The 27,702-nt window shown below is 39.4% G+C and overlaps 1 protein-coding gene across 7 annotated transcripts in view; it reads left to right on the forward strand.

Annotated features, from left to right (window-relative positions):
- Nucleotides 1-27,702, forward strand: part of LOC306654118 (endophilin-A3) — a 578,788-nt gene that overhangs the window by 130,684 nt on the left and 420,402 nt on the right. For 3 of the 7 annotated variants that reach the window (XM_079127386.1, XM_079127382.1, XM_079127383.1), the window contains 6 exons: nt 3,092-3,164; nt 6,047-6,190; nt 11,169-11,302; nt 15,249-15,407; nt 25,120-25,223; nt 26,615-26,724. In XM_079127386.1, the coding sequence (XP_078983512.1) occupies nt 3,092-3,164; nt 6,047-6,190; nt 11,169-11,302; nt 15,249-15,407; nt 25,120-25,223; nt 26,615-26,724 (724 nt within the window). The other 4 variants (XM_079127387.1, XM_079127384.1, XM_079127385.1 and 1 more) reach the window with 4 other exon arrangements.

Consider the following 27,702-nt stretch of genomic DNA (forward strand, 5'->3'; position numbering starts at 1 on the left):
TCATAGAACACAAATATTACAAGGAAGTAGTTTCCAAATTCTGAATGTTGGGAAATTCGTAAACATGTAGAAATAATTCCTACTATAAAGAGGAAATGAAAAGTAAAATTACAGATTGGTCATGAGTGACAGAATTCTATATTTGTGCCATCCAAGAAACAGGAAAATAACAGGAAACCATATCACTCTAGGTAGAAATTAGAAATCAATATGGTTAAAAAGAGAACTTAATAATATAAAAATCAGTAACAACAAAGAGACAGAAACAATAAGGCCAAGAGTTGTTCTTTTGAAAGCCATAAAATAATAAACTTCTACCAAGTGTGACCAAGAGGAAGAAAAGTAAAAAAACAAACAAAAACAAAAATTACATAAAGAAAAAGAAAGGGAATATTACCATTGGTAATGGATTTTTTTAAAAGAATACCTAAATAGGGACTGGGGTTGTGACTCAGTGATAAGCACTTGCCTAGCATGTGTGAGGCACTGGGTTTGATCCTCAGCACCACATATAAATAAAATAAAGGTTCATTGACAGCTAAAAATTATTAAAAAAAAAAAAAAAAAGAAAGAAAGAATACCTAAGTATCCCTCAGACCCCCAGGGCTACTGGAGCCTTCTAAGTCAGAGCTGGGCCTGGGAGTCAATGACATAAGCTTTAGGACACCTCAGGGGCAAGATGACAACATTAAATGGAAATCCCAGATTTAATCAACCAACAAACATGCCTTTACACTTGATAGGCTTTTCAAAAATAATATTTACCTCTCTACTTCCTCTATTTTTCCTGATGGTTTGCCAAGATATTTGCATAACATTTTTTTAACCTATACACGCACACAGATTCTAAGATGGAGGTTTTGTTTTTGATTCTTTGCTTTTAAACTACGTGAGTTATTTTTTCAGTGTCCACCCTGACTGCCCATATTTGCCCATGTTTAATGGGGATGCTTTGTTGTTGTAAAGGGTTTATTTGCAGTTTTGATGCCTGGCTTGAGTTGGAAGCAGCTCACGGCAAGGCCTATGAGGCACTGGCAAGTTTTGGGTCCTTTGTTTCTTGGCCTTTGAAAAAAAAAAAAAAAGACCCAGAAAGATCTAAAGTAGAAACTATTCCCCTGCTAATTCCTCTCATTGTCATCTCTGAGGGGTACCTCTTACCTTCCTCATGGCTCTTCATGTCCAAAAAGGCTGAAAACATCAAATGAAGTACTCCAAATTGTGTTTTAATTAATATCTAATTGATTAAACTCATAAATCTACAGCTAATTTTTCTTAAACTTTGAGCTGAATTTATGAATCTTATTTACAGATTTAGTAATTTTAATATAAAATGATTTTTTTCATCTTTAATTTAGGTTTCATTAACTCATAAGTTTAACAGGTTAAATCCTTAAAAATTTACTACATGAAGCAAATTCTAGATACTTCAAACCAAAATTACAAATGCAGCATATAAGATTGCCTTAAATTTCACATCAAATCTAAAACAGGACTTTCTTAAGCACTTAAGTTTCTTATAATCCTAATAAAACATAAACATTTAAGTACTGGAGAGTGAAATTGACCAAATTATGTTACATGCATGCATAAATAATATAACAATGAAGCCCACTATTATGTATAATTTTAGTGTGCACACACACACACAAACCCATAAACATTTAGGTAATCAAATCTTCATAAAGATTCCAAGATCTTCACACACAGAGTATAACCAAAGAAATTCAATGTTTATAGTTTGTTACTAGGCCAAACACACATAGGCACACCCACTCACACATACAGTGTATGAGTATCAGTGGTGCTGCTTTGACTCATTTCTTGTCATTTCTGTACTGACTGTCCTTTTATCTTTTTCTAGTGTTCCAAATTTAGGCATTTAGCTAAGAGGGACAAATACAATTCAGGCCGGATGACACTGCTTGATTGAAAAAACTTGTGACCCTGACTAGGTTGTAGTTTTTAAAATTACGAACATAAAACATTTTCCCCATTACAATTCACTCTGTAGCTAGCTGCCTTCTTTAGCAGAGCACTCTGGGCATCTTCCCAGTATACGTACATTTTTTTTTTTTTTTTTTTTTTTTTTGGTTTCGGGGATTGAACCCAGGGGAGCTTAACCACTGAGCCACATCCCCAGCCCTATTTTGTATTTTATTTAGAGACAGGCTCTTACTGAGTTGCTTAGCACCTAGCCTTTACTGACGCTGGCTTTGAACTCACAGTCCTCCTGTCTCAGCCTCTTGAGCTGCTGGAATTACAGGCATGTGCCACCAGCCTGGGTTACATCTTTATTATTAATCTATTTTTCCCTGTGACTAAAGAGTATTTCTTTATGTGGATGTTTTTACAATTTATCTAGTGAGTATCCTGTTGATTGTAATTTATATTATTTTAAAATCTTAACACTACATTTTTTGTGGGCTATTAATGGTATAAAATAAAGCTATAGAAATTTGCATACTTAACTATATTGTATGTCCTCTTATTAGTTCTCTGTTAACTAACAATCAGAAAATCCAGGAATGGTTTTGCAAAAGAAAAGATTCAATCTTAATCTGGCAGGTAGAACTTTGATGTTAATATCTTCTGACTGTAGCACAAATGAATATGTCTAGTTATAACACCAATGATTTATGATTCTTTTATTGTAGATTTCTGAGGTAGTTTCTAATATGAGTCATTGTTATGGTATCCTTACATAAGTGTAGAAATTCAAGTTTGCCCAGCAGATGAAGAGAGATTGGCTCATGTCTCGTTGTGGTATTGAGAGATCTCCAAGTCTATGCAGTCATTGAGTGAAGAGTAATGATTTTCCAAGTTCTGCACTATTATATTAATATTCATTTTAATGTTCAAAAGAAAAATAAATTAGTGTTCTCTAATGGCAGTAGGAGGAGGTGATGTTTCAACATTAAAAACCCAGAAATTGTTACCTCCCACCAAATGTTGCGAGCATTCATTTGGATTCAAATAATCATGACGTTATTAGAAGTACTCAATTAATGACAATTACATCTCTATTTGTTCTTCTAAGAATTATCAATTTTTCAATTTACTAACATTTCTATGTGTTTTGTCTTCTTTTAAGAAAATAGATGTTACCAATAAAGCCGTTGCAGAAATTCTTTCAAAAGCCACTGAATATCTTCAGCCAAATCCAGGTAATGTTAGAAAATGTCTTGAAATATTCTATTATTTATTTGTTGTCACGGATGCTACAACCCTGTATTTACTTGACATTTGATTGAAATAATGTCCCCCATGTCCAAATAATGAAATTCAGTTTTTAAAAGTTGACTCTTGCAGGCCCAGTGGTTCACACCTATTAATCCCAGTGCTTCAGGAGGCTGAGGCAGAAGGATCACAAATTTGAGAATAGCCTGTGCAACTTGGCAAGATCCTGACTTAAAATAAATAAAAATAAAATTAAAAAGGATGTGGTGTACAGCACCACTGGATTCAGTTCTCAGTATTAAAAAAAGAAAGATAGAGAGAGAGAATGAAAGAAAGAAAAGAAAAAGAGAAAAGGAAAGAAAAAGACTCTCCAATAACCAAAAGTAGTGGTAGTGAATCCTAGTTGGCGAGAAACAGAGAAGATACCTCTATGGACTTTGGTTGGCATCATCTGGATGAAGTGTTGCTCTTAGCAATAAGGCAGTGCTAAACAAAGACATTTATGGAATGCTTCAGAAATCCACCAAACATTTTGTAAATGTTTCCTTATCTATTTCCTTTAAAAATAAAAATAAAAAAAAGATTTTCATCCTGTTCTAAAGGATCATGTTCTTCTATCATGTATATTAATTTGAAAGAAATTTCACATTATGACTTAAATGTTAAAGAAATGAAGTGTGATAAACATGAAAAAACAACGCAAGAAAGCGACCAGTCACATCTTGGGTGCAGGGGTCCCCGTGCAGCATTCCATGATGTGGTTTTCCTAAGAGACCAAAAGGGGGCGCCCAAGCCTTGAGCTCTGTGGATTTCCCAAGCTGCCTTTTCTTTGTAGGAATTTATTTATGCGTGTAGTTACTGTGATTCTTTTGGCTATAGAATCGACACAGAGATAACTTTCTGAAAATCTAGAAAGTGAAAATTTAAGAAAATAAATTTTATCGTATATCCAGGGAGGGCAGCAAGTGTAAAAAGTGCTTTAAAACTGTATTGATGATAGTAGCTTTAAAAACCATAACAATGTATCCATGACCTCATCAATTATTGAAGTGATGAGTTCCCTTTCCTGTATATCAGTCTACAAATGTTTAATAATTGTCCCCTCTGTGCTAGAGGCTTCCTGGGTGCTGGAATACACTGTCAGAGACTACATCATCAAGGAACTGACATGGGAAGAGGATAGGGAGGCACTGGCTAGCAATCAAAATGTCCACTGGCCAGTGGTCTCTGGTCATTCCTGAAGAAGTGTAAGGAAACCCTACCAGCTTCTAAAGCAGTCTAATGCCCTTCACTGGTACACACCACATCCACTCTAACAGTGAGAACAAGGGCCAAGTGTATGTATGTGTTGGGTGTGGTGGAGGAGTGAAGCCTTTGGGCCTGAGGACCCAGAGGATGAGTGTTTTGAGGCTGAGGCACATGGCTCTAAAGGCTGCCCCTGTGAGTGTCTAAAGCCCCGCTATTCAAAGTGTGGTCAGTGGACCAGCATGATCCATGTACCCTAAGAGATTGCTAGAAACAGAATCTTAGGCTAACCCTAGATCTATTGAATCAGACTATATTTTAACAAGATCCTTGGGTTATTTGAATGTACAATGAAGTTTGAAAAGCACTGTCTAGAATATGTTAAAAATAAATATCTCAAATACCACAACTAGTTTGTGTTTTACTGTCTTATCTGTAGAATGGAATTCCAAATTCTTAGTTTGGTGTTCAACTAGCAGTCCCATTTACTCCATCGAGGTCTCTCATTTTTGCACTGTATTAATCTCTTCTTGGATCAAAACAGCCAACTCCTTGGCCATTGATTATACCATAAGCGTTCCCTCTTCCATACTTTACCGATAGTATTTCCTGCGCATTTTAGGGGAATATTTCAGTCTTTCTCTAGCATATTGTCATCTTTTACTTTCCCTGCACCACCCCAAACTTTATTTTCATAATTACATTGCTTATATTCTGCCTCCCAATAACCAGGTGTGAGCTCCTTGAGGAGGTCATAAGCACAGTGTTGCACAGGACCAGAAATCAGTAAATACACGTTGCCTACATCAGAGGAAAGAAAAGTAAGAAGCAGTGACTGCCTATCACCTCCCTAGGGACAGGGAGCTGAGCTGTACCTGGGGGACTATCAGTGCAGGTCATTCACCATAGCAGAGATCTGTCTTTCCCTACTGGTTCTGCCTCTTGAGTATGTGTAGCCAACCTTCCTTGTGATCTTGCTGTGATCTGTTTGAACCAATTCTTGGAATTGGTTGGGTAAGGGTGTCAATGACCAATTGGCAACTTGAACCATCCACTTCAGCAATTCTATTCTTTTTAAAAAATTATATATGTATATATATTAGTTGTTGATGGACCTTTATTTTATTCTTTTATTTATATGCAGTGCCAAGAATTGAACCCAGTGCTCACACATGCTAGGCAAGTGCTCTACCACTGAGCCACAACCCCCACCTGCCTATTCTTAATTTGTATTTGGCCCCTAGGAAACAATGGTCTGCATAGGTATCGGTGTCTAACTTCAATTTGTTGGTAATTTCAAGCATTCCAAAGTGCATCACTATGGGCAGTGCTTATCATAGCCACGCTTTCTTTTTATTTGGAGACAAAAGTATGTGCCATAATTTCTGTGTTCCACCACAGCTGTGCAACAATGTGCTTAACACCCACCTTGGTAAGGAGCCTAGAAAGTCATGTGAGAAAATGAAATAGGTCACACAATCGCATGCCTCAGGTCTCTGGCATTTTTCTAAAGTGACCTCAATTTTGGCAGCTGTTTGCTGCTGCCATTACTGTGCTGCCATTGCTATGTTCCTGTCATTACACCTTGCAACTTTAAGGAATTACAAATGACAATGTTTTTAAGCATACAGAGCTAAGCTAGGAATGCTGAACACTGTGTCGAAGATCCGAGGGCAGGTGAAGACCACTGGATACCCACAGACTGAAGGCTTGCTAGGGGACTGTATGCTCAAGTATGGGAAGGAACTCGGGGAAGACTCCACCTTTGGTGAGTATTTACAGCTCACCTAGCAGAGCTGAGGATAAATACCTCCTGTGTTAGTTTTAGGTTGTGCACAAGACCTTCAACTTAATAGTTTGATAATTTTTTTTTGTATTACCAAAGTAATACATGCTCCCTGCAGGGGGTTTAGAAAACAGATAAAAAAAAAACAAAAATGCTAACATCACCTATAATCTCCACTGATAGGTCCAATTAAACTCTTTTGTTGTGTATACTTTATACCTTTTGTTTATTCATAGGTATATTCACATATACCTTTAAAAAATAAAACTGGATTACAGTATATAATACTCCCTTTTATAACTTGTTTTTTTCCCCCACTGACTATATCATGATCCATGCTATAAAGTAATCTACATTACTGGTTTTTAAAAATTATTCTATTTTTTTAATTTGTTCTCTTTAGGTATACATGACCATTGAGCATATTTTGACAATATTGTTTTTAAAGGTGGCATAATATTCCATGTATCATAGCTTTTTCCACCAACTGTATTTACTAGATATAGTAAACCTGGATGAAATCTTATTATAGACCAAACTTTTATTTTCTAAGTTTGTTTCTGGTCTTTCTCTTCCATTGCTTGATCTGTTTCCTGTTTTGATCCAGTGTCTTGTCATGTAGTTTAAAATTTTTTTTAAAATATATTTCACTAAAATTTCCCCTAGTTCTTTTTTTCTTTACATATGAAGTTTTTATATAGCATTTATAATAATCCTTTTTTCATAGACAAATCTTTAGGGATACCCCAAATCATGTTCCTTGACATGAAATTCTTAGAAGAAATTCTTAGTAGTGAAATTGCTGGCTCAAGAATAGGCCCGTTTTTGATGACACATAGTGGGGGGAGGAAGGAGGGACTGTATAGAGGGATAAGAGGGGTGGAAGAGATGGGGGGGGGGAAAGAAAAACAAAAATAACAGAATGAATCAAAAACTATTACCCTAGGTAAATGTATGATTACAAAAATAGTATGCTTCTACTTCATGTACAGAGAAACAAGATGTATCCCATTTGTTTACAATAAAAATGAATAAAAAAAAAGAATAGGCCCGTTTTTGGGGTTTTTGAAGCATATTCCTAATGACTCACTAAAAGGGTCATACCAATTTGACATTCCTTCTTGGAATGTATGAGAGTGTTCCCCAACACAGTTTCTAACTCTAAGATTTATGTTTTTAGTTTGCTTTTAAGTAACTGATAATTTGATATATAGCATATAAAAATGATATCTTGGTGATTTTTTACTTTACTGTTTGAGTTATGTTGAGATAGAATTGTATTCATGCTTGTCGTCATTTTCATGAATTGTGTATTTATGTCCTTTGCCTATCCTTCCGTTAAGTTTTTTTTCCTTGTTGGTCTTTGAGCTAATCAGTATATTTTACTCTTTGCCTGCCCTATATACTGACAAAGTTTTGTCCCAGGTAGACATTTACCTTCTGCTTTGTATATAGAGGTCATTTTAAAATTTAATTTAATTTTTGCATTACTGGGGATTAAACCAAGGAGTGCTCTACCACTGAGTTATATCCACATCCCTTTTTATTTTTTATTTTGAGACAGGGTCTCACTAAGTTGCCTAGGCAGACCTCAAACTTGTGATCCTCCTGGCCTCAGCACCCCCAGTAGCTAGGAAAATAGACATGTGCCACCTGGAGGTCATTGTAGTGGAAGAAAGATATTTATTTTTCATTTAGTGGAGCTTATTAGTCTTCCTTTATGGTTTTAAGCTTTACCATCATGTTTGGAAAATATTTTCCATCCCTACCCCCTGGGAGTTAAACAAATGTTTATATGTACTATCTTTGATACACATGCTTCCTTTTTTTATTTTTTAATTTCCAAGCTCCTGAGTTTATTGGAGATACTGTACAATAGGATTCTAATTTTGTTTTCTAATAAATAAATAGCTGGTTGTCCCAGTGCTTTCTTAGAAAGTTCAACTTTCTCTGCTCATTTGAGATGACTATTATAGGCTGATTTTTTAAAGTTTGATCCTATCCTTTCTCTTCTGTTTTTCGATCTGCATCCTGTTTTGATCCAGTGTCATGTTGTTTTAAGTATTGTAGTTTTAAAGTATTTTAAAATATATTTTACTGAAATCTCTAATTTTTTAATTGTAGAAATCACATGGACACACTTATCAGTTTTATTTATTTAGATGAAACTTTAAGTCATTTTAAGTCTCCTCTATTAAAAACAGAAGTTCATTACATTTTGATTGAGATGGTTTTAAATTAATACATTAAATTGAGGCTGAATTGAATTGAATATATTAAGTCTTCTTGGAGAATTTGGCATGGTTATTATTCATGTGGTGCTAACCAGGCAGGATATTGAAGTTGAGAAATCAAGTATTGGCCATAGTAATAATTCTAGGAAACTGGAGAAAAATCTTTTGGAAAAAAAAAAAAATCTTCAGTGTTAAAGCGTTTAATTAGTGACAGAGGATAACAGTATCCTTCAGGGTAGTATAATGGAAATTTTATTTTATTTTAAGGGTCAGTGGCAACAGGATGGCCTGTTTTTCTTACCAGGAAGGTCCATCAGTGGAGGAAATGTGTGGGGCTGCCAGACAGACCCTGAGATCCAAGGACATTCCTGCTGTGCACCTGGCCACTGTGTCTGGGGTGTAACAGCCAGACAGTTTGGTAGCTTCCCAGGTGTCCAGTCACTTGAAAGAACTTGGATTAAGGGAGGGAACTGATATCAGCAGAGTATCAGGGACAGATGGACCTCTCCTGTTTCAAGGGAGAGTCTATGCTGTTGGGGGCTTTTTTCTTGGGGCCACAGGCTGGAATTCAGAGTGCAGAGACCTCAGTGGGTAAAGCCTCTGCCCCTCACCCTTATGGAATTTGACAGATCTAATCTTGTGCAAGAAGAGGTAATTCCAGGGAGGTGATGGGCAATATTAAGAATATAATCTCTCTCTCTTTTTTTTTTTTTTTTGTGGTGCTGGGGATTTGAACCTAGGGCCTTGTGCTTGCAAGGCAAGCACTCTATCAACTGAGCTATATCCCCAGCCCACCAGAATATAATCTTTTTAGTCTTCAGAGAAATATATTTGAGAATGTTTCTGTTACAGCTAAATGAACTAACATGGTGAGGCTGGGCCCATGTAGCAGGGTAGGTGAAGGGGTCAGAAGCATTACCCTCCAGTTGGTTTTGGAGACCAACTGGGCAGGAAAGAGCCTCTAGGCTGGGCAAGCACTTCCTGTCTCCATTTAGGAATGATTTAGAAGCCAACTCTGGAGAACTGTGTTCAGGAAATTTGGCCTCCTAGGAGCAATGAAGCTCCCAGTGGGTCAAAATGGAGTTCCAGCCAGCTTTAATTTAGAGTGATGATTTCCACTTTTTTTGGCAAGGTCCTGTCTTGTACATTTCCTTTTTTAAAAAAGTGAGATGAAATAGATCTTCCTATCCCTGTCTACTGGTGAATAAATTGTCTATGCCCTTTACTGGTAGGTGAAACAACTCAGAGGTCAGACTTGGGGTGAACTTTCAGGTCTAGAAGTGGAGGATTTGAGAGATCCCAAACCTTATCTTTTTATAAGATCAACTTGGAAAACTCCCCCATATAGAAAAAATAGTTCATTGTAGTGCCGAATTTCTCAGGGACATCTTCTAGAAAACCTGTAACCTCATTGTGCACAGCTCCCATGACACCTGGTTTGCAGCCATCTTGCAAATTACAGCAGATAAGCTAGGTCAAAATACTGGAGCATTCATAAAGAAGAATAAAATGATGGCATTTGCAGGTAAATGGATGGAGTTGGAGAATATCATGTTAATTGAAATAAGCCAGTCCCAAAAAACCAAAGGCTGAATGTTTTCTCTGATAAGTGGATGCTGACACATAACTGGGGGGTCAGGGGTGGAGGGGGGGTTAGGGAAGAGTGGAATAGCATTGATTGTGTAGAGCGAAATGAGGGGAGGGGAGGAGGTGGGGGAAAGGGAAGATGGTGGAAGGAGACAAACATCATTACCCTATGTACATGTATAACCAGAAAAATGAAAAGTTGTACCCCATTTGTGTACAATGAATCAAAATGCATTCTGCTGTCATGTATAACTAAATTGAACAAACAATAATAAATTTTTAAAAACACTAGAGCATAATCCAGCAAAAATTGCCTGTCACCACCCAAGTCCCACCATGCTAGCCCAGTCCTCCTTGCAAGAGCAGACCAACACCTGCTGATAGGATGTCACACCTGCAGCTCAGGATGACCTCAGAGAATGTTGGAAGCTTTAAAAAGAATTCTTATGCTGGGAAAAAGTTTACGGCAGAATGACTGAGATTTCCATATATAGCAGTAATACATGTTAGACTGAGGTAGCTTATATATTTTTCTCTGAGAACTGAATTACATTTTAAACATTCTGCATAACCAAAAGCTCTGATTGTTCCATTCAGACTTTGGCTTGGTTTGTCCTTCTCTAAACAAAAACAAAAACAAAACCACTTACAGGGATGCAAGGATGCGAGGAGTGGCTCCAAGAAGATCCCATAGCTAGAAGCTGAGAAGAGGCTTTGTTTATTTCTATTGTAATCATTATTGGTTAATACTTAGCCCCTGATAAGGGAATCCTTTCATTGTTTACAAAGAGAGATTTCATTCCTGAGCCTCTAAGGAACCTTTGGTGCCAGTTTCCAGAAGTACCAGTTTTTAAAAGGAGCTTTATCTCCACCTAGTGGTCAAAATGGTAAGTGCTTTAGTCTGTCAACCTGTTTCATTTCATGGGGTAAAAAAGTGCAGAAGGTAGAGAAGAAATGTAGAAAACAGGAAGTCTTTTTTTTCCTTTCTTATTCTTTATGAGTCAGGATCCAAAGGTCCTAGAGCGAGGGCCTTAATACACCATCATCCACAAACCTTTGGGAAATAATTAATTAAATACCACTGTTAACCTAGATAGAGAATGCTCAAGAATCTTTTTTGTTTGTATTTTCTGCTCAAGGCAATGCATTGATAGAAGTTGGTGAATCCATGAAACTCATGGCTGAAGTGAAAGATTCTCTTGATATTAATGTAAAGCAAACTTTTATTGATCCACTTCAATTACTACAAGACAAAGATTTAAGAGAGATTGGGGTAAGTTTTTTAGGCTATAAATATACTTGTTAACATTTATATAAATACAAATATAAAATGATATTTATGTTTAAAAATTATTAGAAGATTTCTGTAGGGACTTGGTAAAATCATCATCTTATTGTGGGTGGCAAAAAAAATAACTCAGTTATATTTTCCTGGGCTCACTGGAAAAGAGTCCCAGGATTAATTAGTATCATGTCTGCCACAGGGATGGGGGTATGGTGATAGATGAATGCAAGCCACAGTTCTCCAGCTTTGTAATTCTGTATCTCATTGGAGCCAGCTAGAAGCCAGGGTAAACATCCATATTTCTGCAGCCATTTCTCATGTAAGAAAATAACTCCATTATCAAAATCATATCATATTGCATTTTTTGATACATCATGAATGAGAAAGATGAATCCCCATGGGTCCAGCTTGTATGGTAGAGATGGGGCTAGGGAAATGGGAGCTTGACTTGCCTTCCCTGCTTGCACAGTGACTCTGAGGCATCTCTGCAGTCCAGGGTCAGGGAAGGAACTGATGATGTCAATTTGTTGGTTCATTCATCCAGCAACTGTGTATAGGGCCTGCTGTGTGTTGTTGCTGTAGTGCACACTGACTGTATATTGCTAAATCAGACCCAGTGGATGCTCTTGTGAAGCTCACAGATGTAGGGTAGAGAGATAGTCAACAGTTATAATACACTGTGATGAGTGCTGTTGGACAGACAAGCCCAGGAATATCAAGGGAAGGGCACCTCCCTCAGTCTGGCTAGATCAGGGAAGGCCTCCTAGAGGTGGAGAAACTGGCCAGCCAGACTCAGGTGGGCAGAACTTCCAGCACAAGCTGGCCAAAGGCCCAGGCCCATGAGAACAGAAGTCCTGTGTGTGGGTGCTATGGCCAGGGCAAAGGGGGCCTGTGGGGCAGGGAGCTGTGGAGGAAGGGAAGGCTTGGAAAGCCTATCTGAATAGGCATTTAGAGTATATTCTAAAGGCAAAGGGTATGAAGAGGGTCAGGAGGGGCAGAATCCTGGAAGGTTGAATTAAAAATTAAAGTTCCATTCAGGAACTCCTTAAACACCCCACTTCCCACCTGGATGCTCCTTTGTCCCCTTACCTGTGCCATCCTCTCCTTCCATCTCAGGGAAAGCATGTCTGTGTTGCTGTCTCAGGCCAGTGACACTGAAACACATCAACACAGCAATTCTTGACTGGGCTTCACATTTCGCCCCTTCAGTCACTCTACATGCCATGGCTAGAGCAATCTTCCTAAGATACCTGTCCTGGTAACTTCCAACTGACTTCAGAACAAAGATCCAATACCTTGGCCCTGGTTCCTGCTTCCTTCCTTATTGCTCCTCCTTGCCCACTTGAACTCTCTGCCCAGCCTCACTGAATTGTATGCAGCTCCCAGGTGACATTCTGCTTTGTACTCTCTATTTGTTGTCTTTTTCCTTCCTAAGTCATTTCAGCTCCCAGCTGATATTTTCCCATGGGAAGTTCTTTGTTCTTCTCTCATACACAGTGAGATGTGCTTTTATACTCCCTGTGCCATGAGCATCATTGCTTGCCTATGTCTCTAGGTGGGCAGTAAATTCTTTGGGGTGAGGAATCTAACTCTCTTTACTGTTGGAGCCAAAAGGTTTCCTCATGGATTGTGCTCACAAATTGTTATTGAATAGATGATTCCAGGGAAGAAGTGACATTCTGGGTTGTGGGGATGCCAAAACATTTTTCCCAAATGCAGAACCTTAAAACCAGATACTGGGCTGGGTTTGTGGTTCAGTGGTAGAGTGCTTGCTTTGCATGTGTGACTCACTGAGTTTGATTCTCAGCACTGCATATAAAATAAATAAATAAGTAAATAAATAAAGGCCCATCAACAACTAAAAAATATTTTTAAAAAATAACCAGATACCTCCTGTTTTAGTCAACTTTTTTTTCTGCTGTGACTAAAAGGAAAAGTTTATTTGGGGGTTCATGGTTTCAGAGGTCTCAGTCCATAGACAGCCAACTGCATTCTTTGGGGCTAGAGAGGCAAGAAAATCATGACAGAAGAGAGTGGTGGAAGGAAGTGGCTCACATGATAATCAGAAAGCAGAGAGAAAGAGAGAGAGACAGAGAGAGAGATTCCACTCTCCAGATACAAAATTTATACCCAAAGGCATGCCCCCAATGCTCCACCTCCTACCCACCTTCAGTTAACACCCTTTAATCAGTATTAGGGGATTAATTCACTGATTAGGTTAAGGCTCACATAACCCAATCATCTCACCTCTAAATCTTCTTGCATTGTTGTGAGACATGAGCTTTTTGGGGACACCTAATATCTAAACCATAACACTGCCTTTGCTAAAACAGAATGAATTCATTTCTTATTTAGCTGTCTCCAAGGAAGGTCACAACAGAAAGTCCACCATACAACATTGCACTTTTGCCTGGCCTAGTTCTACAGGATTGCTAGCTATGGCCATGGATCCTATGTAATAAATGCAACAAAATAATTTCCTAAATTGTATCTTGCTACTCAGCTGCTGTTTGATATAGAAATTATATCAATTTAAACTAAAATTATATAGACGATCAACAATTAAAAATCAGGATACTGTGGGGCTGAGGTTGTGGCTCAGTAGTAGAGTGTTTGCCTGGGTTCCATCCTCCGCACCACATATAAATAAATGAATAAAATAAAGGTCTATCAACATCTAAAAAATTAGAAAAAAAATCAGGAGACCTTTCACAGTCTGAACTCTGCTCTGTGTCTTAGAAATCAGAGTTCAAGAACTTGTTCATTTATCATACAACTGACTTACAACTGTACATGTGAAGGTGGAAAGGGATTTAGGGTCTTGCCAGAAGTAGCAGATCATGTAAGAAAGATGCTTCTGGCCTTAAGTCTTATCAGCCCTTCTTACCTCATTGTTATGAAAACAGAACCAGAGCTTCCCACTGAAACGAACAGTGAAAGTTACCCATATGCCTGAGGGACTATCAGTTTTCATATATTCTTTAGATATCAAATATCTGTTTTCCAAGGTTTACAGTCATACTTTCTGAGGGACCCCTCCCTTTCCTTGAACAGTTATCTGCTTCACACTATTTCTGACCTGGGATCCCCTGCTTGAACACAAATTGTGATGGGGAACTTACTACCACACAAGGCAACCCCTTCCACAAATAGACAACTCTTATAGTCATCATGGCTGTATCTCAAAAGGATTGAAGTATCATTTAGAAATTTCTCCATTTCAGAGGTTCCCTGTAACTATCTCTTCTATGTATTCCCTGCTAGTATGTTATACAACTTATTCAGTAACTGTTGGGAAATTTACAGAAGATCCATAAATATCTAGAAATACTAGATACTAGAAATTTGTGTTTTTATATTCTTGATGAGGAATTGACAATAGTGGCAAAAGAAATGTCCCTATTTTTTGTACAGTTAATGCAGTTAGAAGTTCTAATAGAACTGAAGTGAGGGGACTGAGCACAGATTCTGCATCTTCATGTTCCAAACAGACATACATTTGTCTTATCACCTGTCTGTCCCTTCATTTGTTCTTTCTGCAGACATTCCTAAGCATTTGTGAGGCAGGCAGCCTCTAGCAGGGGCTGAAGTGCACACAGCAGAAGTGCAGGACAGGTTCCTACCTTCTGGAATTTAGCTGAGAAAAAGTAGTGACTATTTGCATAGAAATAATGAAGTGTGTGTGTGTGTGTGTGTGTGTGTGTGAGAGAGAGAGAGAGAGAGAGAGAGAGAGAGTGTGTGTGTGTGTGTGTGTGTGTGTGTTTTCATAGGGGTCATGCCACTTTGTGAATGTAACAATTCTCTAAGGTTTTCTTTTCCTCCCTCCTCCCCTTCCTCCTCCTGCTTCTCTCTTTCTCTCCCTCTCTCCCTCCCTCTCTCCCTCCCTCTCTCTCTCTCTCTCTCTCTCTCTCTCTCTCTCTCTCTCTCTCTCTAGCACCACCTGAAAAAATTGGAAGGCCGCCGCCTGGATTACGATTATAAAAAGAAAAGAGTAGGTAAGATACCAGATGAAGAAGTCAGACAAGCGGTGGAAAAATTTGAAGAATCAAAGGAGTTGGCTGAAAGAAGCATGTTTAATTTTTTAGAAAATGATGTAAGTATTTAAATCAAACTGGAGACCTTAATGTAAATGAATAAAACACTGAATATATGACTCTGATCAGCATTTTGAAAAGCTCTAAAGCCTGAGTTGTTATGGAAGTTTCTAGAATGTTTGGTAGCCATTATCTCCTACCTCAGAGATAGGGTCAGACATCCAGCAAGCCCTGACTCAGGTCTTAAATCTTGGAAAGCCCTGTTCATCCCAGAGATGTTTTGAGTGAGCCCCAGAGAGGTAGGCTTGTCTCAGAAGATGACAAAATAAACTGGCCTTTGTGTTTGAGTCCACATTTGTGATTTCACAGGAGAACAGAAAGCCCAGATCATGGGTGAGTTTGCAGTTTCCTAAGACTGAACAGCACTGTAGGAGGCAGATGTTTGAGGGTGAGGGTCTCTCTCCCACAGCCTTCTGAGGCCTTTACTCATCAGAGTGAACATTTGGGACATAAAAGCATGACCTCTGTTCTTTAGCTCCATAGTGGTGCTTGTGAACCTGAGGACTGGAAAGGTCTTAGAATCATAGTCCCTAGAAATGCCAGTCTTCTCTTGTATGAAACCTGGTTCTAACTAATCAGCTTTCATTTGATTTTTCCAAGTGGCATTGAATGAAATGGGGATGAGTAATTCCCCATTAACAAACTGAGGGCTTCCCTCATTTGCCTTGGTTATGAGGAGTCACTCAGCATTTTTACTGCCTGAGTGGAAGAGGTCACAGCCACCTGCCTCCTGCCTGAGTCCTGGTCCTCAGCCTGGTGTCTTTGAAGCCAGCATTAGTTTTGGACTCATTTGTTAAACTTTCAAACCGGTGACAAGTCAGGGGATTTATTTATCTTCAAAAACATATCATACTTATAGCCGCTTGTTAAAAAGTACACCAAGGACTTTCATCTTTTTAAGTCAGTTCAAACAAAGTGTATGAAGCACTTTCTAGTTCATGGTGATATGTGGAGGAATTTTATCCAGTATTGACAATTCACTAAATCTCAGAGGACTAATATTCCCAAATGGAGAAATTGTTTTGAAATTTCTCATGCCCATTAAACCATTGAGAATTGAAAACTACACTCTATTATGTTTCTCCTTTTAATTTTTTTTTTATTTTTACATTTTATGGGAAATAGGAGGAGGCATAACACTTTGCTGTCTCTTGGTATATTTTGCTTAACTATATACATTTCCTCTTGAAATTGTCCTCAAGCAACAGGCATTTTTTTTTTGTTTCAGATCACCATATTTAATTTGTTTGAAGTATTTAGAAAATGTTTTTGAGGTATGACATGTATCAGATACTCCTTATGGGGCCATAACAAATGCCCTGACAGCTTGGGGTCCATTAGCAGATTTACGTGCTGAGGTTGTATTTTGCATGTCAGACATGCTGCCTAATCTGTGTGCTCTGTTCATGACCTTTGTGCATGAACCTCCACAATGATTTTTGCAAAGTTCTCCTTGAGTGAAGCCTAACTTAGTAGAGCTGGCCTTGGCAGTTGACTTGAGAGACCTCAGATTTCCCCTCAGTGTCAATGAAAAGTCAAAAAATAATCCCTACATGATAAAAACAGTTATTTGTCCATTCTTTGACAGTGACAAGTATTCTGCTTGTCACAGATAGGCTCACCCCTTCTGCCCTGCCCTGGCAGAAGTGGGAGCTAGTCCTTAACCCAAGCTCCATAGGGTCACTGGTGTTGGCTCTGCTCTGGTGTGGTCTCAGAACTTTCCTTGGGAATTCCTGCAGGTGAGTGGTGGTACCCCTGTTCAGCTCTGGGGAACTGGAGCTGCCCCTCAGTTCAGCTCCTTGGATCCACACTCTACCAAGGAGGCTGCTCTGGCTGGCATCAGGGATTGCCTACTATCTCTGCCCTTTTGACAGAGGCACCTGAAAACCAGCCATTGATGTAAGAAGAGACCAAAGTAATGAGATTGTGAAGGGCTGTCCAGACTGCTTTGGCACTGGGCTCCTTCCCTTTCTCTTTCCACCTTTCCTCATGCTGACCTCAGTGGTTATCCTGTGCACTGTGTTTGCTGATTCCTACCATAATGATGATAGTGGTGATGATACTAGTGACAAAAGTTGCCATTTGCTGAGCATCCCATGACAATGAGGCTCAGGGGGCACTGGTAACAGCCCCCTATCAAGGCACACTTGCTTTGACCTTCCCCGTCTCAGGTTTATAGCTGAAGAGACTCACAAGTTATATATATATATATATATATATATATATATATATATATATATCCCAAAAGGCCATATATATATATATATATATCCCAAAAGGCCATCTTTGTTCTCTTTTTGAGGTTAGAATCAGAAAGGTCATTCTCATGTCCAACTAGTATGGCTATTTTTCTCCTGTTACCAGGAAAATTATAGAAAATTTCCTCCAGTTCACTCCTTGTACCTGATGTGCTAATGCTGACATTGCCTGGTGCTTAGGGGACAAACTTTGGATGTGATCTGTCGGGGGAAAGGCAGAGTGCTAATATATGGGGGGGGGGGGGTAAGGCATGCATTGAATCTTCAGCCCTGTCTTTACGCCATTCCCAATGACCAGGCATAGGCCAGTGGTTCTGCAGCCCATGGAACTCTGGCCTCCTCCTCCCTCTTCATCACCAACTTCATCCAGCTTTTGTCACTCAGTCTCTTTAGCCATGTCTGCTTTCTTTCATGGTGAGAAACTGTGCTTCTAGATGGCTGACAATGGCTGAATTTTCTCTTAGGAAATGATCTTGGCACTAACTAAAGTTGCCTGGGACCTGTCTAATTCCCAGGTTAAATACAGGGAATCAGCAAGTCCCGCCAGTGCCTGATGGGTTCAACAGTGTTTCCACCTTACATGGTAGCTGCTGGAGACAGGTGCACAAAAAATGTGGCTCAGGGGAACAGTGGAAGACAGCAGAGACCTGATGCTTCTTTCAGACACAGGAGAGAGATGTTTATGTTATCCAGGGTTAGAGATTTGGGGATATCCATCATAGTACTCACCACTTTGAGTTCTGACTTATTGAGAAATAGACACAAAAGTCAAGTTGTAATCAGGGGATACATCTTAATTGATGAAAACACCCAACAATTAATAAAATGCTGACCTGCTCGTCACCTGTGTTGGCATGGGCTCAAAGTACTAAAGAAACACTTTCTACTCCTTGCACCCTCAGTTGATGGAAGCCAGCCCTGGTAAAGTAAACCTGACATACACTTGGACACAATCTGAGATGCTGAAACTGGGCAAGTAGCCCTCGCTGGGCCTCTGGCCATGTGGAGCCTGTTATTGAGGCAGAGTAAGCCATCCTGCTAATGAGAGAACATTCCCCAATCTAATCCGCAGGGCAGGAGGGGGGAGTGAAGAAGGGCTAGAAAGAGGACTTAGAAGTATGTATTCCAAAGAAAATAAATAAGCCAAGTACATAGTGTGAAGGGAAAACACTTGAGATGGCGTATTTGGTGCTTCCTGACCATGTTTACCTGGCACTAGCAATTCAAAGGCTCAAATCTCATTCCAGGGAGCAGCCAGTGCTTTTCTTCTTCAGCCCACGTGTCTTAACTGTCCTGACTAAGAAACAACAAAACTTCACCAGAGGATGCCTAAAAAAATTGCTTGCCAAAGCTCTGCCTGATTTGAGAAGAACCCTAACTGGAATCAACAGACATTATTTCTTGGGTCACCAAATGCAGTTTATACAACTCTTTCTAGGACTTTCTGACTAACAGGCCATTTTTAGGGAATTCCAGGGTGTGGTCACCCCTCTGTCCTCATAACTGCATTCTCCCAACTGAAAAACAGGAACCAAACAAGAATTACATACTAGCCCCCTACCCAGAGGATAAGATGTTCTGGGAAACCTTGTTGGAAGAGGCACCTTGGGCCTGGACCCACATTAAATGTCCAGGTAGCTGTCCCAGGCCTGAAGTCTAGACCTCGGAACCACCCACAGAACAATTTGCACAGAACAAAAAGCAAGATGACACATGATCTCTTGGCCTCCTCACAATCCCACTTTCTTAAAGAATACAAAGCCCAGAGACAGGGCCCTACTGCCTTTTAGTGCTGTGTCCAGATGCCCTGGTTAGCAGGACCAAGCAGATGCCAGGCCTCCAGGCTCACCAGTGTCATTTCTCCACCTTTGCTGTGGAAAGGAGGAGATGGTGCAGAGACCTGAAGTGTTCACTCTAACATTCCTAAGCAAAAGTTCTATCTATTTTCTCATCTATTTTTTTCCAGAATTGCAATGGGAAAGTGGAGAAGAGTCTTCTTTGGTTCCTTATTGCAGCTGTTGATTAAGAGCTGGATTAGAGACCTTGAGCATCATTTCACTTCTTATTTGAGACCAAGTAGCTTCACTATTCTAGAGGTGGTGATGCAAACTGGGGGTGTTTTGATCCTCTGGCTTTCAAGGGATTCCAGAGGGCCAGGCTTATGACTGAATCCTTTTCCTGAACTAGGTTTGGCAAGGTTCCCTGAAAAAGGCCATTGTGCCTGCCACCATTGATTATGAGGTGCGGTTGTAGGAAAATCAGCAAGTTGACTCTGAGCCTTCATTGCATGTCTTGGGAATGATGAATCCCCCAAGGGCTTGTTAACACTTTCCTCTTTTGTTTTTGCACAGAATTTTATTCCTCACAATTTAACATCATCAGATGTAGGTCCTTGACCTTAAGCAGAAACTGGATATATTGCATAGATATCTATTTCAGTCCAGGAAAGCCAGGCCCCTGCACTGTCCACTAACTATTTTGGTACAAATCCCCCAGAACCAGGGATCCTTCATCCATGGGTTCCCAAGAACAGTGGCGTTACTAGATTCTAAATTCTTGGGTTCTTGTCATTGGTCTAAAGTTGCATTTTCCCAAATCAATTGCATGGGCTACTAGCATGTTGCAGTTGTACTGTCTCTCTTAGGGTCAAATAAATTTGAGAAATCTGGGGTTAAACAAAACTGAACAACAGTTTCTTATCCCAAGATGTTCTAGACTCTATAGGATAATATGAAAGATTAATCTCTGAGCAACATCTAAGAGAGGATATAGTTGGCAATTTGCCAAACTTATTCAACTAGACCTGCTCCATAATATTATAGTTGTTGACATTTCAGGAGTGGAATACAATGCATCAGGAAATACTGGGCCAGCAGAAAGCATACCCAGCAAAAAGTAAGAGACCTGTTTCTGGTTCTGGCTTTGTCTCTACTTATGCATATGCCCTGGGAAAGTTGCTTTCACTTGACAAATATCAGGCAACCGAGCAACTGCATTTGAGAAGTTCTTTTGTTGTATAAATTGGAGAATGAAAATGTAAGGGATTATTATCCATCTTATTAATTTAATTGCCTTATTCAAGCTTTGTTCAGAAACTCTGAGTAAAAACTTTGAATTAATTGAAAAAAGACACTTTTTATGACCAGACTGCAAAATACACAAGAAAATTTCTTTTGGCTTCTCTGAGGACTCCAAAAAGGGATGAAGTCTATATATGATAGAGCAAGGAAATTGAAGATAGCCTCCATGGGAAGTGTGTAATTTCACTTATGAGAGAAGACGGTTTAATCTGACATAACTTTCCTATGTGTATATAAGAATGCACCACAGTGAATCCCATCATTGTGTATATCCATAAGACTAGGGCCCTGATTAGAATAAGATATATTCCATGCATGTATAATTTTATCAATTTTGTCATGTATAACTAAAAAGAACCAATAAAAAAAACAAAGAAGAGGGTTTGCTATCTTCTAACGATGTGCATTTCTTTTCTCATGCATGGGGATTTCAGGCACCTGGATAGAGTATCACCCATTCACATCATGGTTCTCTTTCTGTTGTCACCATAGCCTTCAAGAGGGTGCCCCTCTCTACCTTGGCTGCCAATGAGTCTGAGGAGGAGGGGTCACATCCTGCTCCTCCTTGGCCACCCCAGTTTCCACATTACTCTTTTAGTGAACTGACCTAAAAGGTCCTACTGTGTGTTGCAGTCCTTGGAGCCCTTCTTCTTTTGGGTAAGCCCAAGCCTTTTGAAGTTGGTCCATAAGACGAGACCATGGCTCAGATACCACCCAATTGTCCCTAGGGTTTCCACTGCTAGAAACAGTAGGAATATTTCATGCCCTTGATCCACTATAGTTGGGGACATCCGTGACCTGCCACCATCTCCAGGGCCAGGTAATCCCAACAGCCTCATGCACTGATCAACCATTGGCTTGCAGCTTGAGAGAAGGTTAAATACATCCATAAGTGACACATGGACTGATATGCTGTGTGCATAGTCTGCTATGGGAGAGAAATGAAGTCCATCCCACCCACCCTGGAAAGAGGGTGAGGTACCATGGGGTAAAGCTGAGGCATCAGTGAAGACGCCAGGCCCAGCCACAGAGGATTCATTACATTTTGAATTTGGTTAGCAGCACCTGCAACACCTGCTCCCTCCCAAACAGGGGACCCTAACCTGCACTAATCCCTTTGTTAGCATTTTCTTAGTTTAATAGGCTGAAACAGCTGTTATTAGGGTCACAAATATGATGACTTAAAGGAACACAGATTTATTATCATATAGCCTGGAGGTTTTAAGTCCTATGATCAAGGTACTGGCAAGGCAGCCTTCCTTCTGGAGGTTCCAGAAAGGAATCAATTTACTTGCTTTTTCCAGCTACTAAAGACCAACTTCATTCCTTGGCTTTTTGGCTCATTCCTCCATCTTCAGAGCTAGCATCAGCTTGGACATGGTTGAGGCAGGAGGATGGGAAGTTCCAGGCCAGCCTGGACGACTAGCAATACCCTGTCTCAAAATAAAAAATAAGGGTTGGGAATATAACTCAGTGGTAGAGTACCCATGGGTTCAACCCCCAGTACATGCAAAATAAATAAATAAATAAAAGCTGAAGAGTTTTAGATCTTTTGCTCTGACCTCTGCATTCATTGTCATGTTTTCTGCTCTCACTCTAACCCTCTTAAAGGACCCTTGTGATTACATTGGGTCACCCCCATAATTCAAGATAATCTCCCCATCTCAAGATGCTTAATTTAATTGTATCTGCGAAGTTCCTTTTGCTATGCAAAGGAACTTATTCTTGGGTTTGGGGAATTAGGCCCTGGACATCTTGGTGGGACCTTATTCTGTCACGAGTTCCCTCTGGTTTTATGGTTCCATGAATCTCCCAGATATCTTCATGGTTCTCACTCCATGCATTTGTCAAACACCTCTGCTTGTGCCTGGGCTGTGCTTCCTTGACCTCTAGCCTAATGGTGAAGTCTGTTTGCATTGTGAGTTTCTTACTGTAGGCATCTGAACTGGGTATGAGAGAAGACAGGTATTTCTCTGGTAATTCTGTTCCTTTGAATGTCAGGTAAACTTTTCCATATGGTGAGGTCACATTTTGCTCTCAAGGTCCCAGCCTGTAAATGAAATTAAGCCACCATATCCCTGATCCAACAGAGGTGGATCCAAATTGAGTGGTGTGTCCAGTGGAGGAACTTTTCACCTTCTACATAGATTTTGGTTCTTTTGTTGCTCTATCTTGGTGTTTCTTGTCCAGGTATTTAATTCTAATTGCAGCTTTGGGAATCAAAGTCTACCTTTGCTGATCCCTAGCACAGTTTGATGCTCATGGCCTGGAAAACCATGAAATGAAAGCTTCCATTTTCTGACAGTTACAGAAGGATAATCCATTTGTAGCATCACAGGTCTTGCACTTAACATGTACTATATGCAGGCATTGAGTAGCACTGCTGTTACCTCCCAAGCTTTAAGGGGCTCTGACATTCACTGTCTTCCCAAAGCCAGCCTCAACTGCATTTCTTGATTATATAATCATGCATTTTAGCCACTTCAGAGAGAATAGCTTGTAATTTGCAGACCCTGCCCCCTAACAACCCACATATGTTTCAAGAGGTATTCATTTAACTCTTTTATTCTTCCTTTAAAAATTCTAAAACACCAAACATATTTAAAAGTGGGGCATAAATTAGGACACATTAATTTTACTAAAGACAGAGGTGTGGCACAGATTTTTACCGAGCATACAACTTGAGCACTATAAGGAAGAAAAATTCTTTTGTAGCAAATTCTGCCATGATCCTGTTAGGCCATGGTGCCAGACTTATTCAAAAGTATGTGTAAAAGCCAAAGAGATGAAATTTAAGAAATCCTTAGGATTTTGTTGGGGCCAGGCTGTCTTTGTTTTGTTTATTGGGTTTTTGGAAATTTAAGTCTAGGCTTGCTGCTTTTCCAGCCACAGAGCATGGTAAAGTAAATGTAACACCAGGGGATCTCCTTAATTCAAATGCTGATCACATTTTGACACAAGTAGAATTCCATGCCTACCTTTTTTTTTTTTTTTTTTTTTTTTTTTTTTTTTTTGTATTGGGGAGTGTAACCAGGGATGCTCCCTACCACTGAGCGGCATCCCTCGCTCTTTTTATTTTATTTTAAGCCAGTGTCTTACTAAGTTTGCTGATGCTGACCTTTTACTTGGAATCCTCCTGCATCAGCTTCCCCAGTTGCTGGAATTATATGTATGTCCCACCATATCCAGATGAATTCCATGTATATCTTAGATGTATATTGAGACCATGTTTAAAATAGTATAATTGGTTAAAGAAAATTATAAAGCAGGCAGTAAAATAATAGTCTGCATCAACACATGAAAACATCTTGAATCTGTGAAAACAAGCAAGTCCATGCCTAGTTACACAGGTGAGAATGTATGAATGAACAAGCAGGCAGATTTTCCCCTAAAGCTGATTAGAATGTGATACATGAGAATGATGCCTGAGCTTTGGGGAAACTGGGGAAGAGCAATTTTGATTTGTGACTCTGTCCAGATTTGGCATTCATGGGATTAATGCTGGGGGCATCAGCTCAGCCTCTGCAGGCTTGCATCATCTGATGCTTCCAGAAATAAGTTTTTATTAATCCTTACTTCCTAAAACAGTTCCTTAACCTTGAGGGGTAGCAGGAAAGCTCTTGGGCCCCCTGAAGATTGCTCTTGCTTAAATTACATGTCTCTAGGTCTTCCAAACTTTGCTCACCAGTCATAGCTTTGGTTTTGTTTTGTTTTGTTTGTTTGTTTGTTTAAGCATCTATTGTAGGTTGACCACTAATTTTATGAATGTGTCGATTTGTGGGAAAGAAAGACGTCAGAGTCTTGGTAGTTCATTCCTTTCCACTGTATGTTCAGGGGAAATATTTTCTGCTGGTAGCAACAACAACAAAAAAAAAAAAAAATAGGGGGATTCTTTGCCCTGGAGCACATGCTCTTGGGCACCCCCTTCTTTTCTGAGAATAGCTTAATTTACTTAGTTTCTGGATTTCACTTAGCTAGAAAGCGCCCATACAGACACTTCACAAAGTTCATTTACTAGATGTTGGGCTTCACTTACAGTTGGAAAAGCTTTCCTCCTCCATTTTCGGATCATTTATAAACATAAAAAGTTCCATAGAATATCATCACCTAATTGGAAAAGAAGGCATATTATTGAGTTACATAAAATTCATAATCACAGATAAATTTGAACATGTTTTTCCAACATCTACAGTTCTATACCACAGCCTGTATGGTTATTATGCAGGGTTCCAAGATGGAATGAAATGAAATGGACCAGAGCCAAGGCAGACGTTGTGCTTCCCTGCAAAGCTGGGTCTTTGTTGCTGGGCACCTCTCTCTGGACATTACATGGGCTCTGGCCTCCATGGAGTAATTTTGCACTTCTGCTGCAGGTAGAGCAAGTCAGCCAGTTGGCCGTGTTTATAGAGGCAGCTTTAGACTATCACAAACAGTCCACAGAGATTCTGCAGGAGTTGCAGAGCAAGCTACAGATGAGGTAAGGTCCTTTACCTTCTTTATAACCATGGGCTGCAGAGCTCAAGTCAATTGAAATCAATCTCTGTCTCTCCATCTCCCATTCCCTCTGCCCCATTCTGTGTTGAATTTTCTTTAATTGGCTTCCACGGTTGAGTGTGGGATGGGACAGATAATTAATGTGACATTGGCCAATAAGTCAGAACGGGGAAAAGAGGTCTGATAGCTTTTCTCCTTTTTCTTTTCATTAAAGTCCTCTTTCTCTCACCTGGGGTTAGAGCATTCAAACAAAGGGCTCTCCTGCTCACCTTGGAGGTTGACCTTTACAGAGCTGTTCAGCTTCCTTGCCTACTGGCTGAACTTTACTCTCCACTTACAAGCTGGGAATGGCCATGGTATATACTCTTCCCAGCATGTAGGGGCATGCAGAGAAGAGTGGGATGATATTCAGAAAATACGTCAATATCCACACAATAGATGTTTTTACTTCACTAGTAAAAATACCAGGCTAAGCTGGGCATGGTGGCACATGCCTGTAATTCCAGCATCTTGGGAGGCTGAGGCAGGAGGATCATGAGTTCAAAGACAGCCTCAGTAAAAGCTAGGTGCTAAGCAACTCAGTCTAAAATAAATAAAATACAAAATAGGGCTGGGGATGTGACTCAGTGGTTGAGTGCCCCTGAGTTCAATCCCTGGTAACCAAAAAAAAAAAAAAAACCAGGTTGACAGGAAGAGCAATTGAAAAAGTCAACAGCATAATTTGAAAGATGGAAGAAATGTTGATGTATGTGCCTTGTGGCTTTAATGATCAATATTGTTTATATATTTTTGAAAATTAGTAATAACATGATTAATATGCACAGCAATCCCACAAATTAAAGTGTTGATCTAAAAAAAACCCCACTAATACCCTATGTTTTAAACAAACTTAATAACAGAAAATTGTTTTACCCAGCATTTTGTCAATGGCAATAACAAATCTGAGAGATTTTCTCTCAAGTCAATGCCCTGATTCTAGAAGGAAGATAAAACATGTGTCCAGTCTTGAAGCATCCACTAGATAGTCATCTAGTTCTTACAAAAGGCTATTTTCACAATTATCCATCAGAGGGGAATGAAGAAGGCAGCTAGTGTGGTTGAGGTTCCACTTGCTAAATGCCTCTGGGACTTATGAGGACAAATGGTCTTCGAAATGAATTTCAATGAGAAGCTCACATAGATAATTGGAAAACTACATTTAGTATGTGATTTCTGTCCCTTAGGACTATTCAGGAATAAGTGTGTAAAAAGCATCATCTCCCTGACCACACTTGTAACCTGGGTTTGTTTGCTTATCAGGGCAGAGTGAAGGTATGTTTGGAAGCTCTGCTGTCTTCATCAAATGTCTGACTCAGGTTCCAATGTGTGTTACAGAATTATGGCTGCATCTACTATCCCCAAACGAGAATATAAGCCAAGACCCGTGAAAAGGAGTACTAGTGAGCTCAATGGGGTTTCCACCACTTCTGCAGCAAAGTTGACAGGTACGTTGACCTCTTTAAATGTGTGAAGTGTGTCCTTCAGTAAGGCTTCTAGAAACATTGATCTGGCTTCTTGTGGCTAGGTCTTTCTGTGCAAATACACTAAAATCCTAAATTCTTTTGGTGGTTTGGTGAAATTCTTTTCCCCCCAACAATGCCCCTTTTTCCTGTTCCCTGTTTCAAAGCTCATATCCAATTTTGAAAATGAACACCAGAAACTTTACTTTATGAACACCATAACTTTACTAAAGTCTCCTAATGTGGCAGTTAGATAAACCCTTGGTCTTCGGACCCTTGTTGCTGCATTATCCTTAAATTTTTAAATTTCAAAGTATTTTACTAATTTTTAAAGTTTTAATTAGCATTGTTGAGCACTTGGTATGTGCTGGGCTCTGTCTCAAGTGCTGCGTTGTTCATTTTTAATGATGAATGACACATAAATACGTTCTTGAGTAAAGTAATCAAACTGAGGAAAAAAATTCAATGGTATAAAAATCCTGTGGTCTCTTGTGTTTGCCCATTCCATCCCAGTCTCCTCCCTAGATGTAGCCATTGTTAACAATTTGGTATGAATATTATCATATCTATTTATGTATATATACACACACATACACAGTTTCAGATTTTTTTCTGTTTTATAAATGCAAGATCAACTTGGGCATATTGTTATGCAGTTTTCTTTTTAAAATATCACTATTTCTTGGAGTTATTTTTGTGCCTTACATGTAGATCTATCACTATTTTTAATTACTTCATAATTTTTCATTATACACACACCATATTCCTATTATTTAACATAAAGTTTGTTTTTATTTGCTGATATGGATATCTTTTATCTGCTTCCATATGCTGGTGAGCAAGTCTTTCTAGGAAATGAAATTGCTGAGTTAGGCTGAATGCACATTTTAAGTGATAGTAGATAATTGCCTAAATTACCTACATGACCTTTAATGTTTGCATACCTACTTCCCAAAACCCATG

The sequence above is a fragment of the Sciurus vulgaris genome (assembly GCF_902686455.1).
Source record: "Sciurus vulgaris genome assembly, chromosome: 2".
Classification (NCBI taxonomy): domain Eukaryota; kingdom Metazoa; phylum Chordata; class Mammalia; order Rodentia; family Sciuridae; genus Sciurus; species Sciurus vulgaris.